This window comes from Aphidius gifuensis, linkage group LG6, assembly GCF_014905175.1.
Source record: "Aphidius gifuensis isolate YNYX2018 linkage group LG6, ASM1490517v1, whole genome shotgun sequence".
Taxonomy (NCBI): domain Eukaryota; kingdom Metazoa; phylum Arthropoda; class Insecta; order Hymenoptera; family Braconidae; genus Aphidius; species Aphidius gifuensis.
The window spans coordinates 7,272,569-7,287,640 of NC_057793.1; the positions used below are offsets into that span (position 1 = coordinate 7,272,569).

Here is a 15,072-nt window from a genome sequence, read left to right on the forward strand (position 1 = left end):
ATGTTTTTGTTAGTGATAATAATTTGAGTCAATACACTGAAGCGTTCGTTATAATAAATTATTCAATTGTTCGTTTAATATGTTTATTTAATTTATTAAATTGTAAAACCTTAAAAATCCTCGTAAAATTAATTAATAAATTAAAAAATAGATAATCAATATTTGTTTTTATTTTTTTTTTTTTCGCAGAAAAAAAAATAATTGAATTAAAAACGATCGTGCATTTCAAGAAATCAAAATTAACCGACCCCAAAAACTGAATATGAAAAAATATGAAAATTTCAACAAATCCAATAAAAAAGAGGGGTGTAACGATTAGCTAATTTGAACGAATTTTTTTTACTAAATAACCAGAAATTTAAATAAAAATTTGTCAAACAAATAAATTGATATCTCATGTTAAAAAGACTGGTTAGTTGTAATAAGTAATTGCAATAGCTATCAATACTAATAAATAATTATTAAAATATAAATAACAAGGTTTGAAAAATAATAAAATGCTCGTTCATTGGAACGTGGATTAATTTATATTCATTCACAACATATATATATTTATTAATATATTATACATTTAACATTTGGTATAGACTTATATGCATATATATTTAATTTTCATTTTTTTTATATAATTTTTGTTTTTAAATATGTATAATATATATATAATTTTTTTTTTTGGGTTTTTTAAATTTTCATTTTCTTTTTTTTTTAGCATATAGATACGTCTTTCCTCGTCGTTAAATTAATTACACAAAAATATATAATCTATGAGATAAAATTTCGATGCCAAAGACACACTTAAACTCAATATATTTTTGATCCATTTTCTTTTTTTTTTTTTTAATTTTCTTTTGGCAAATATTTATGAAAATAATAATAATTGAGGTATATTTTATTTTTAATCAAGTTCATTTTATTTAGATAGCCATTTATTATTGATTAATATTTTTTTTTATTATCAGGGCTGTGAAAAATTAGATAATATCATCAATTAAATAAGTTACAGTTTTTTTTGTTTTTTTTTTTGGTTTTTTTTATTGAAGAATAAAAAAAAAATTAATTATACTAAGATTTAATGGAAATCTTGTGAGAGGCTGGTACCACAAGATTATCTTCATTAAATCTTAGTTTTTTATTTAAATGATAATTATTAAAAAATTATAAATAAATAAAAATTACTTTCATGTACCATTATTTGTCGCTCAAAGTTTTTTTTTTTTTTTTTTTTTATTTACCAGACGAGGAATTATTTTGTTAATAATATTTATCAAAAGATCGAACTGTTTTTTTATTTTTATATTTTAATAATTTTCATATCAATTTAATATTTAAAATTCATCCAGCTTTTATCCACTGTTAAATATTTCATGTCTCAATTCATAAAAAAAAAAAAATTAAACCATTGGCCTTGAAATTATAAAAAAATAACTAAACAAATTAATAATTATTTATCTAGGCCGTATACAAATATATATTCCAGTCTTTATAAATAAAGAAAATTCCCTGATTTTATTTATTTAAAAAACCACAAAATTGACAAGTGTTTTTAATAGATAAAAAAAAGAAAAAAGACGATAATGAGATATTTATTCGAGTTGATATTTTGTTGATTAATTGTTATGGATATATAAACAATATATTTATTTATCAGAATTTGAAGAGATCGATGTTTGTGAAAGTGGTGGATTTTTATCATTAATTTGTGTTGGAAGGGCTTTTAATATTGCATGTACTTCTTCAGCAACAGCAACAAGAACAAATTCAAATTGTTTTTTTGTTGATACCATATCTGGTCGTTGATCTCTGATATGCTCAAGTGCAGCTGCAATATCAATTTCTTTTGCTCCTTTAATCATTCTATTGAGTACCATGTCAATCAAGCAATATGTACCAGTTCGTCCAGCTCCATCACTTTATCAAAAACAACAAAAACAACAGTTAATAAAACGAGAAAATAAGAATGAAAATAAAAATATTAATTACCTGCAATGAACAACAATTGGACAAGATCTTCCACGATAACTTTTATTAACTTTTCTTCGAAATTCTAATAGTGCTTTTGTTGATGATGGTATACCATTATCAGGCCATGATAGAAAATGAAATTGTGTTACTGTTCTTGTTTCACCAGTACGTAAATTTTTAAGATAAAATGAACGTACTAAATAATCATCACACCATATATGCTCAGATACTAAATGTACTTCATAAATATGATATAATTCAGAACCTTCTTCTGGCCAATAACGATGACACATTGCTTTTCCTTCTTCAGTTAAACGTGTTAACATGACAATAACAACACTTCCTTGTTCCCAAACAAGTTGCCAAAAATCAGCTGATGTTTGAGGCAATGGACCTTGTGTTGCAATGTAAGCTGGATTTCTTGGATCATGATCAGTCTGTTGATATTGAAAATTTACATTATTTATTTACTTAATTTAATAATTTTCATTGTGCAAAGCTTTGGGATTATTTGAAATATTTAAAAAAAAATTATCAGCTAAAGCTATGTGTAACATTTGTCGGCTACGATTTTTTTTTTTTTTCTTTCAACAAAACTTACCGGGATCTATAAAATAATTCAAGCGGCATCCAGAGATGAATTTATTTCATTGAATTTATTTATTTAATAAACTACAATTTAACTTTATTAATTTTTTTTATAAATATTATCTTTTAAAATTAAATTTAAAGTTTAAAACTTGTTTTTTATTTTTGTCAAATTAACTGTTAAAGTTCAGAAAGGGCTTTATCAATTTATTTATTTATTTATTTATTTATTGGTTAATGATTTAATTTAAACTTACAATTGTGGAGGCATTAATGTAGTCTGAATTATTTTCATTTGAAAGATCATTGAGAACAACACGTGAATGATCATAAGTTGGTGCTGAACCAGGACGATTACGTTCTGCATTTGTTTTATCAGTTGCAATTGATATTGATGATGGTTCTGATTCATATGCACATACTGCTGCCCATTCTTGATCAAGACGATCTTTATTTTTCAAATGATCCTCCATGTATGACTTGAATAAAATTTTATAATATACAAAATTGGCACATGATGAAAAGCAGAATAGAATTATGTTAAGTTTAAAAATATGAAAATTAATTACCAAAACAATACGACCAGTTGATATATCCATATTAGCAAGAGCAGCTGCTTCTTCACCACCCCATGATGATGTACTTGAACGATTTGATGATTCACTTTCTCTTGATAAACTAACAATTCTTGGTGATTCAATTTTTTCTGTTGGTTGTTTTGCTTGCATTCTTGCACGACATAACTCTTGATAATCTTTTGATGCTTCTGGATCTGGTGTTGATAGACTTGCTAATTTAGCTCTTATTCTTGCATATTTTCTAGCTAAAAATAATATTATAACTGCTGCTGTTGCAACCGCAGCACTACCAGCTGCAACTAATATTCCTAATAAATTTTGATTTATTGGATCATTTGAAGGCATTATTTCCCACATTGCTGGTAATTTTATCTACAAATTACATAAAAAATTATAATAAAATTATAATCAAGTTTTTATTATTATCAATATTATTTACCTTGTCACCAATACCAGCACGAATTGGATTCACATGAATAGTTTTTTCCAGCTCATTTCTCAATTTATCTACAAAAAAAAAAAAAAAAAAAGGCAAATGATTTACATTAAAAAACATATTTAAATTTTTTAAAAATAATAATTCAACTTACACAAATGAGTCACAACATCTGTTGCATTCATATTTAATGAATTTTCATTGACCTTGAATGTAACTTCAGCATTACCAACTCGAACATCAGACAAATCCCAGAGATCAAATCCAATTATTTTTCCAACCTTTTAATTATAATTGAAATAAGAAAAATAAAATCTATAAATACTTGAACTCCCACATAAAATGAAACAAGTCACTAACAATAAATAAATTAACAAAACAAATTGATAAAAATGAGTTTTCAAACTGTATACCTTCATGCAAACACATTTAAATTTATAAAGTTTAAAATAGATATAATTTTTAATGTCATAGTTCATTGTGAATAAAAGGTTTTATATTTATACCTGTTTAACAATGTCTTCACCATCTTTCCAATTATGAATTGGTTTGTCAAATTGAAGATAAACATAATCCATATCAACTCTATTTCTGTATGTTTCTGATGGACTCAATAATGTTATATCTCTTCCTGCAATCATTTCTTTTTTAACAAGTCTATCATGTTTTTTATCACCATCATCATCACCAGCTGCATCATAAAAAAAACATCATTAATTATCATCCAAATCTATAATCTTATTTTAATTTCTATTATTTACGTACAAATTTCAGTTGGTATATTAAATGCATAATTATTTTGTGGAAATAATGGTCCTGGTTTTTTAACATCAAGTCGCTCTGGTCTTTTAAAACCTGATATACCTTGGCTATTAAAAAATTCTTGAAGTCCATCCCAGCCTGGATCATCAGTGTCTAAAAATATATTTAATTTGCAAATTATTTTTTAAATTTATTAGCTTAATAATATGTTTATTTTTACCAGTTGATAAATCTTCAGATGAATCAAATCTATCACCCTCCATTCCTTCACCATGATATCCTGGATAATAACCTCCATTATCACCACCACCACGACCATTATCATTATCATCTTCTTCATCTTCATCATCATCATTCCATAATAATTCAAATTTACCTTTACCTTTACGTAATTTATTTTCTTTAACTAAATCAAATAATGTTTTTTCACCATATGAATTATTTGTTTTACCAAATTTCCAATTATCATTTGAATTTTTAGATTTTTCTTTTTGTAAATTATGTAAATCTATATATCTACTTAAATCATCACCAATACTTATTTCTGTATTTTCAATTCTTGGCTCTCTTCTTAATCTAAACATTGTATTATCATTTTTTTTTTTTTTAATATTTAAATTTTTCATGTCATCAGTAATACGTTGATATTTTTTTGTTAAATCAATTAATTCATCATCATATTTATCGTCAATTATTAATTTATCATCATCATCATTGTCATCATAATAATAGCCATGTTTGTCATTTAATAAATTATCTTTATCATTTTTATTAAAATTCAGCGTTGGATGACGTGTTGGTTTTTTATTTTCATCAATATAAGGAAGAAATATTTCTTCATTTTTACTATCATCATTTGTTTCTGGTGGATAATACATTTCATTTGCAAAATCACCATAGCCATGTCCTCTTGATGGTGAAAATTTAACAACAGCAAGTGGTGAAATTTCCTTTTAAACAAAATAAATTAATTTTATAAAAGATAATTATTTATTTATTTTTTTTTTGATGATATTTTTTACCTCATTTGTATCATCATCATCGTCATCATCATTTTCTATGTCAATAAAATCAGCTGTTTCACTATTAACAGTATTTTTAAAATCAAGACAAAATTTTTCATCATGTTTTAGCTGAAATTTAATACTGTTTAATGCATTTTGCATGACACACTGTGTATAAGGATGTAACCAATTAATTATTTCATCTACAATATTCTATAAATGACGCAAATCATGTCTAAATCATAACGATAAGTATCATCATCAATTGCATTAAAAAGCCTTATACATTTTCCAAATGCTGCATCTAAAATTTTTATAAAACCATAATTAAAATAACAAGTAACAAAAACCAGTTTAAAAAAAAATTTATTCATGTACTAAAATAATTATTTTCTTTATTTTTTTATCATATTATTTAAATATTAATCAGTGATTATTGTTATTATCATCTTACCATCCCAGCAGGTTTCGTCGGTAGACTTGCATACATTTGGATCAAATAGGCAGCCTTAGAAAGATAAAAAAAAAAAAAAAACACAAGTAAATTGATAATAATGATTTGAAATTTTAAAAAATATATAAATAAATTAACAGGTGGATTATAAAGGTGAACGTATTGTTGACCTCATTTACATTTAAATATTAAATTATTTTTATATATGTGTGTTTATAAAACAAGGTATTTACATCACGATTCGATCGGTTTCCCTCATGCTAAATTCAGACGTCATCAGAATGTAAAAAAATAAATAAAAAAATTAACGTGACAGTAGTTAAACCCAGTATTATGTCAGACAAACTTTTTTATAACTTTTTTTTTTTTTTTTTCTTTAATAATCTTTATTTGTTATATAAAAAAAATTTAATAAAATTTCTTTTCATAATATTAATGAGACATTTTGTGTTAATTAAAACACATTTTTAATCAAGTATTAATTAACATAAAGATTATTAAAAAAAAAAAATTTAATTTCCGAGATTTAATTTTTGTCATTTTAGATTTTCATTTCCCCAGGGGATTTAATTTATTTTTTTTTTTATTCTATTTTCATATCAAGGGTATTATAAAAAATTAATAACATTGACATTTATTAATTTTTATTATTAAAATTTAATATTTATTTTATTTTTTAAATTTTTTTTATTTTAAATTTATCTGAATGAAATTTACGTGGGTTGAACAGCTCAATAACGTTATAAACCAACCCTCTATTTTCCCTCTTGAAAACCTCTTCCACCCCTTAAATTCTCCTCTCGGAATATCCCTCTCAGTTTTTACTTCGTGCTTGTTTTTTTTTTTTTTTTTATTTAGCATTGACGCAAGTTTTACTTGAGCCGATTGTATCACGTCTTTTTTTTTTCCCAACTTTGATGGAATTTCTTGAATTATTTAGGGGATGATAACAATAAATTTAAAATTTAATTAAATTTATCTGATGGATTTATAAATGAATAAAATGTGACTATTGTTTGGGATAAACAATAAATATAAAAGAGAGAGAATAATATTTATTTTTTTTTATGTAAACTTACCAACTTCTCCTTCACCCTGGATCGTTGGTACGTGGAGGAGAACCAGCACCAGGAAAAGTGCCAGGAAACTGCCTCCCATCCACCACCTTTTGCGACCCATTAAAAAATTTCTTAAAAAAAAAACAAAAATACAAATAAATTTATAATCATCTTTCATTGTTATTTTATAATACATTTAAAATATTTTATTTATCAATTTTTATTAGCTTTATATTTTCTTTTTTTTATGGCTGATTGATAGATACAACGTGGAAATTTTTTATTGGAAAAATAAATGTTATAAATTGAATTTCTCTTGGGAAATATATTTCTTTTTTTTTTAATAAATAAAATATTATATACTTGTTTTTTATTTATTTATATCGAGTATTGTTTATTAATTTTTTTATTATATATTTTATCTTGATATTTTCATTGTTGTTATTGAATATACTGTGACTGAAATTGTGAAAATCAATATTCTCCGTGGCAACATTTGTTCTCTCATCATTACATATATTTCCGACATCTACAATAAATTCTCTACTCAATTTTCATAAAAACCATTAATAATATTAATTAAATAATCATTAAAAATTTAATTTTTTATTAAAAATTCAAGATGTATATTTTAAATTCTAAAAAATGTAAAACTTGATAAATAATACCTATTATAATTGAAAATATATTTTAATTAAATAATAATAATAATATTAAATTAATAAAAATTAATTAAATTACAAATAAAATATATAATTTTCATTATTATTTATTGAATATATTTTTATAATTTTCAAGGTGATAAATTATTTATATAAAAATTAATCAAAGTACATGGTAAATGCCACCGGTGAAGCATCAGGTTGTAGTCACGCTAAATCACATCCCCTCAACCACCCCCCTCATAAACTCCACCCATTGAAAATAAGAAAAAAATATATATTAAAAATAACACAAGAAAAAAGAAAAAAAAAATTATTAAATTCTATTAATAAATTAATATTAATATTTATATAAATAAAAAAAATTTTTTTTTTGTTTTTTTCTTCGATTAAATAAAACTCACCCTTTTCTCAATGGCGCATATCCTTATTCTCAATTTAACAATGATATTTTAAGATCACACAAAAATAAAAAAAAACTTGATTATAAATTTTATAATAAATTGTTTATTTTATTTTATTTTATTTTTTTTTGTTAATTAAAAATATAATTTAAATAATTATATTTTAAATATTTTAGAAAATTATTAAATTACATTATTTAATAATTAATATTGACATTAATATTTGGACTAAATATATTTATCATTAATTTTATAAATTTATTTGTTAAAATTTTTTTATTATTTTTTTTTAAATGGTATTTATTTCAAGTGCTGTAGTCGCGACGAGGCAATGCCAACGACTGGATTGATAATGTGTAGTGGGGGATTGATAACAGAATATGTACATTTTAAAAGAAAAAATAGAAAAAAAAATATTAGTGGGGGTTGTGCTTCAATCGATTTTTCCTAGGGGAAATTTTCTAGTAGGGATGATATTGGTTTTTGGTAGGGGGGTTAAAACGGCATAGAAGGACACAAAAAAGGACAAACTTACGCCCACATTTTGCCCTTCTCTATCATTATTATTATTATTTTTTTTTTTTATCTATATTTTTTTTTATTTTCACTGGATTTTTCTTCCTTAATCTGAAATAATGACGAGTCGATAATTGATTTAATTTTTGTTATTTTGACTCTCAAGGGTAGTAATTTGGGGATGATTTTTTTCTTTTTTTTTTTTTTGTTCATCATCAGAGTATAATTAGAGAGAAAAACAAAGTCATTAATGTTTTTATAAATAAACATTTATCATATTTATTAATTGGAAAAGAAAGAGAAATTTTGTTTCAAATTTTTTAGTATTATTTTAATTAAAAAATAATTTAAATTAGAGCCAACTGTAAATTGACCTTTAATTGAAATTTAATATATTTCATGATTAAACAAATAAATATACCTGTTTTAATTTTTTTAAATTTTTTTCAAGACCTTTTTCAGGTAGAAAATAAAAAAAACCGTTAGTATATAGCTTCATATAATTTCCATACATAGAAATGTGCATTGAAATTCAAATTTAGCATCCGGATTCAAAGGAAATATATAAAGAAGACCCACCGGTATATCCTCGGTTGTTATATAAATTATTTAATTTTTATGTTCTCAATAATAATAAAATATTTTATATAAAAATAATCCTCGTTACCTGCAGCTACCTGGAATTAATAGAAAAAATAATATACTGCTGTTCCTTTTTTTTCCAGCTAAAATATTTTTCTAATGCCAGTTATTTTTAGTGTTACATTGGCATTTCGACAGTAAGCTTGTATGTAAAAAAATTTTAGAATTATTATTTTTAGTTGAGTTTAATAAATTATTAAAGTTTTTATTATGTGTGGAATATTTTGTTTAATAATATGCATTCAGTGAAATTTAAATACGAAAAAATTAATTGTAAGTTATTAAAAAGCAACATGTGGAGTCAGTGGAAATTCAAAGTTATGAAAGGCTTGAATTTTGATAGCAAACTTTTAAAATTACATCAACAATTAATTAACAATTATTATATTTAATAATAAGCTTCTATATTTTCATACAAATTTTTACTTTATTATATAAAATTGGGGTGAATTAAAAGTTGCTAAAATAATCTTGATATTATTAGTGCACAAAAATCCAAATTTAGTCAAGAAAAAAATAATTAGAATTTTTTTAAATATTTGAGGGGTTATCAGGGAATGATTTTTCTACAACAAAAAGACAAAGGTCAATCAGCACGAGTTACAACAAATTACAAATTAAATTTGCTCATTTTTTTTTCTTCAATAAAATTCATATAGGTATACCTGTTTATTTTTTGCAAATAACAATTAATTATATTTATTTATTAATTAAATTTTACAGGATTTTAAAGTTTTTTTTTGACATAAAAATTAAAATAAACATCGATTATTATTATTAAAATTAGTACTCGCTTGAATATCAAAATCATTGAAACATAATATATTTTATATTTAAAGAAATCAAAGTTTGGAAAAAAAAATTTTCAAGATATTTGTTGATATATTCTATAAATCATAAATTAATTTCAAAAAGTTATTAATTATTAATGAAATGATTTTAAAAATATATTATAATAAAAAGTTTATCCAATTTTATTATTAAAGTACAATGTTCAATTGACTCTTCAAGTATGCTATTAAAATTTAAAGTTTTGAGAATTTTTTTTTTGGGTAAGATCATAAAGATGACCTCTTTACTTGATAAATATGATTTTAAATTTTATTTTAAAATAGCTGATGAGTATAAACAAGTAGAAAAAATCATTATTTAATCTCTTGACAATCCGGCATCGTTAAATTTTTTTATACCTACTTAAACTTTTGTAAGTGAAAATATAAAAAAAAAAAAAATTCAAACAGAGTGTATCCAATTTTTAATTATTTATTAATAATTTAACTAATGACTTTTAATGACTTTTAATTACACTCAAATGTTTTTCAAAAATTATACTTATAAATATAATTCAAAAAACATTTAATTGCCGGCAATAAAAAGCTCTACATTATCAACAATATCAGCCATATTGTTTTTGTTTTTTTTTTTTCACATTATTATTGTTGCTTACACACATGCATTATCACATTATCATTTTATAAACGCGCAACAGTCAACGAGTTATTTCCAAAGATACACTTTACATTTTTTTTTTTTATTTTTTTTTATTTTGTTTTATTATATTTATGATTTCGTATATATTATTTTCACTGCAAAAAAAATTATAATATTTGACAATCAAAGAAAATCATAGTTCAATCCTTTTTTTTCTCAATTAAAATGATTAAATTAAAAATTTAATATTTACATAATTACAGTTTCAATTTAAATATATGTCAGTTTGTTAATTAATAATTGAAATATACCTATACCTATATTAAAAAAATGGAGGTGAAAATTGACAATGAAGCGCAAGTCTGTAGACTTTGTGGACAATTTGAGAGTATCTACATTGATGTTTTTGGTGATGAAGGATCAAAGAGACTTCTTGGTCTTAAAATTCAATCAAAAATAAATATTTTGGTGAGTTTATTTATATATTTATTAACAATAATTGCTTCAGCCACAAAAGACAATGTTTTTTTTATTTTTTTTTGTTTTATTTTCTTGGCTTTTTCATGAGAGACAAAGGGAAATAGGGGTTAGGAAAATGGCGGATGCCAACGGACGCTCAACTTTTTTTTGCTCATATTTTTTTTTTTTTGTATATCTATATGTCGTCGCATGGCGTCAATGATGCTTTTCACAATATGACCACCATTTATTGTATTTTATTTTTCATTTTATTGTCTTATAAAAATCATTATAACACCTTTTTTTTCCATCATTAAAATGACGAAATTGTGACAGTTATTGATCATCTGTTGTTTCAATTTATTCATCATCATAAAATGAAGAAAAACAAAATAGAGTATTTTTTTTTCAATTTTTATGGGGGGATTGTTTACCGGTGTTTTCAACACCTGTTGATGTATCCTTTCATTCATTCATTGATTCATTTACTTTCAAACTGTTTGTTTACTTTTTTTTCCTCAGCTACTGCTTTATTTAATTAACAATAAACAATTAATTTTATAATAATAATTGGTTATATAAATAAAAGTATTTTTAAGCTTTAAAATATAATTTAAAAAATTAACAACAATAAAATAACACTAGTATTAATAATAATTGTTAAAAAAAAAAAACAATTGTTTTTTATATTCTGGATTTTTTAAAAATAAATCCAAATGTTGATGGTGTTAACACAGATGAACCAGGTGTTTTAATTATCTTTATTATTAACCACATAAAAAAACAAAAAATAGCTAAAATTTTAAAACTAACAAATAGTGTATCTGAAGTAGTAAAAAAAAATAAATAATTAAAATTAAAGGAGAAGTAATTTACATTATTTATTAATAAAAAAAAAATAATAATAATAATAATTAATATTAGCTTGTTTATTTAAATAATGGCAATGATGGAAAATAATTTTTTAAATCACAGATTGATGAAACGGATCCTTTGCCAAAGACGATCTGCGTACAGTGTCTTGGAAAACTCGAATTTGTATGTGACTTTCAAGAGGAGTGTCTACGTACTCAACGTTTATTACGTAATCGTTATGATCTTCCACCACTGCCAGATATTGTAAGTTTATAAATTCAATAATATATAAATATATAAATTAAAAACAATCTGGTTCATCATTGTTGTTTATGTTGTAAACAGGAAAATGATATTAAATTGGAAATACAAACATCATCAACTCAATCATCACCCAGTACATCAACAAACAACAATAACAACAACACCACCAACAATAACAACAATAACAACAATAATAATAATAATGAAAATAAAAATCATAATTCAACAGCTGATATTGAAAATGTTGATCCATCAATTGAAGATACAACAATTGTACAAACAAATACTGAAACAATACGTCCAAAACGTATTATTAAAACTCCAACTAGAAATAAATGTCAAATAAAAGATAACAATAATAATAAAGATAATAAAGATAAAAATATATTAACAATTGAAACACCAGAGTTAACAAAAAGATGGCTAAGAAGTCGTAATACAACTGACACATCAACACCAAAATTAAAACAACAACAACAAAAAACATCATCATCATCATCATCTGCAAAAAAAATAAAACTACAAACAAATGAATCAACACCATCAACATCAAATACAAATAATGTATCAATTGTAACACGTTTACGTAGTTCAAGTCAAAATCAACAACAAAAACTAAATATATCATTAAATAATAATAATAAAAAATCAAATAAATCACAAGATGATAAAGAAAAACGTACATTACAAATTCCAACATCAGCATTAGATAAAGTTATAACAGCAGTATCAACATCAACAGACGTCAAAGTATCAGTTAAAGAAACAACAAAAAATAATAAAAATAATAGCAGCAATAATAATAATAATAATAATAATGAAGATATTAGTTTTACACTTGAATTAAAAAAAAAAGAAAAAATAAATGATACATCATTGACAGTATTGGCAAAAGTATTTCCTGATCAAAATTCATCACTTGTTGATTCTGAAATAATTGATTTACTTGATGATAATTCACATATAAATAAGCTAATAAATACAGTACAATCAAAAACAAAAACAACAACAACAACAACAACAACATCATGTAAAAATAGAAAAAATATATCATCATCAATTGATGATGATTCAGTTGATGATTTAGAATTACGTTTAGCACAAATAACTGAAGGTATTGGTTTTGATAATGATGGTAATTTATCACGTAATCCAGAAGAATTATATCGTATTGATGGTGAAGAAATACGTGTTGATGATAATGTTGATATAATAACAACAGCTGATGGACCAACTGGTTATTCATGTAAGCTATGTAAAAAATTATATGAAAGACGTGATAAATGTACAGTGCATGTTAAAACACATTTAGGAATAAAACAATATGCATGTACATTATGTACAGCAAAATTTGTATGTAAATCAGATGTTATGAAACATATTAGATGTTCACATACAAATCCACGTCCAATGCAATGTCCAAAATGTCCAAAACGTTTTAGATCAAAATTTGATTTAACTGAACATGATAATATACATAAAGGTATTAAACCATATAGATGTAATGATTGTGGACAAAGTTATCATCATAAAGTATCATTACAAATGCATGTTAAATCACATTTACCACCCCAAAATTTAGCATGTGAATATTGTGGTAAAGTATTTCCATTTCGTACAAGATTATTATCACATATTGCAAGTGTACATTTAAAAAATCGTCGTAATTTTCGTTGTAGATTTTGTTATAATTTATATTCAAGTTTAAATGTATTAAATGATCATATTAAAACACGTCATGCAACAACATATACATGTGATATATGTTCAAAAACATTTAAAGTATCATCAAAATATAAAGCACATGTATTACAACATACTAATCCAAAACCATATGCATGTAAAATATGTAATAATCGTTATGCATCAAAAGCATTTTTAAATGAACATTTATTAAAACATGAAGGTTTAAGAAAACATGTTTGTCAAAAATGTGGTGCTAGTTTTGCACAAGCAAGTCATCTTGCTGCACATAGACATGTACATGGTGAAAAAACTCATATATGTCCAGAGTGTGGAAGAAAATTTAATCGTCGTGATAATATGAAAGTACATAGAAAACGTCATGCTGCTGAAACTGGAAGAATTGTTGATGGTTATAAGAGTATTATTGATGATGACGATGATGATGATGATGGTGGATATGATGATGATGATGATGTTGATGCTGATGCTGATGCTGATGAGGCTAGTGACAAATAACATATATTAGTTTATTTAAAAAAAAAAAAATTATATATGCTCAACATTTAATAAACATTTTGCCTTTGACAGAGTGTCTTCCAACGTTTTTTTTTTTTTTTTTTTTATATAAATTTATATACTTCTTGTAATATAAGTTAACATGTGGCCTAAATAATCATACAAATTTTTTGAAAAGATGATGATAATAATAATGACAATATTACTGTAAATTTTGATTATTATTATTTTCAATTTGATTTAGATTATTTAGTAATAAATAAATGATACCCAGATGATATTTATAAACACAATGATAATAAAAATGATATAGATATTTTTAAGTTAATATTGTTAAAATATAATATTGCGATGATGATAATGTGCCTTTTTTGCAGAGAAATTTATTAATAATGTAAATGTAAGTTTTTTTTTTTTTTTTTAAATTTATATAAATTAATTTTTTTTTTTTTTTTTTTTTTTTTTTTGTATAAAAGTTGTCTTGAGACTGACGACATTATTCATTGAGCAATAATTTCATTCACTTTGTAATTATTCATTTATTGTTTACCATTGTAAATTTAAGAATAAAATATAATAATTTTAAGATTGAAAAAAAAAAAAATTATTCACAATTTAAAAAAGAAAAAAATTATAAAATTGTTATGATTACTGAGAAGAAATTTCTGATGTGGAATGTTATAAGACTTTTTTGAAAAATGCTCATTTATTAATTCCATTTGTTTATATATTAATAAAAACATCATATTTTTTGAGCAAATTATATACTGATTGTTTCTTTATTTCATTTAATTT

At 23.2% G+C, this 15,072-nt stretch overlaps 2 protein-coding genes across 2 annotated transcripts; one reads left to right on the forward strand and one right to left on the reverse strand.

The window, feature by feature from the left end:
* Positions 1 to 1,008: 1,008 nt before the first annotated feature.
* LOC122859214 lies at positions 1,009 to 8,032 on the reverse strand. The gene is given in 14 exon segments (XM_044162638.1): positions 1,009 to 1,908; positions 1,981 to 2,399; positions 2,808 to 3,029; positions 3,120 to 3,500; positions 3,568 to 3,635; positions 3,719 to 3,845; positions 4,071 to 4,255; positions 4,330 to 4,479; positions 4,547 to 5,276; positions 5,349 to 5,539; positions 5,542 to 5,634; positions 5,785 to 5,838; positions 6,864 to 6,973; positions 7,909 to 8,032. Coding segments are annotated over 13 exon segments (2,991 nt in total). The 5' UTR covers positions 6,964 to 6,973; positions 7,909 to 8,032; the 3' UTR covers positions 1,009 to 1,637.
* A 2,463-nt stretch (positions 8,033 to 10,495) lies between these two features.
* On the forward strand, positions 10,496 to 15,040 carry LOC122859153 (zinc finger protein 37-like). The gene is made up of 3 exons (XM_044162550.1): positions 10,496 to 10,965; positions 11,932 to 12,075; positions 12,157 to 15,040. Exons 1-3 carry the CDS (start codon positions 10,828 to 10,830, stop codon positions 14,275 to 14,277), a joined length of 2,403 nt encoding a protein of 800 aa, XP_044018485.1. The 5' UTR covers positions 10,496 to 10,827; the 3' UTR covers positions 14,278 to 15,040.
* The last annotated feature ends 32 nt before the right edge of the window (positions 15,041 to 15,072 follow it).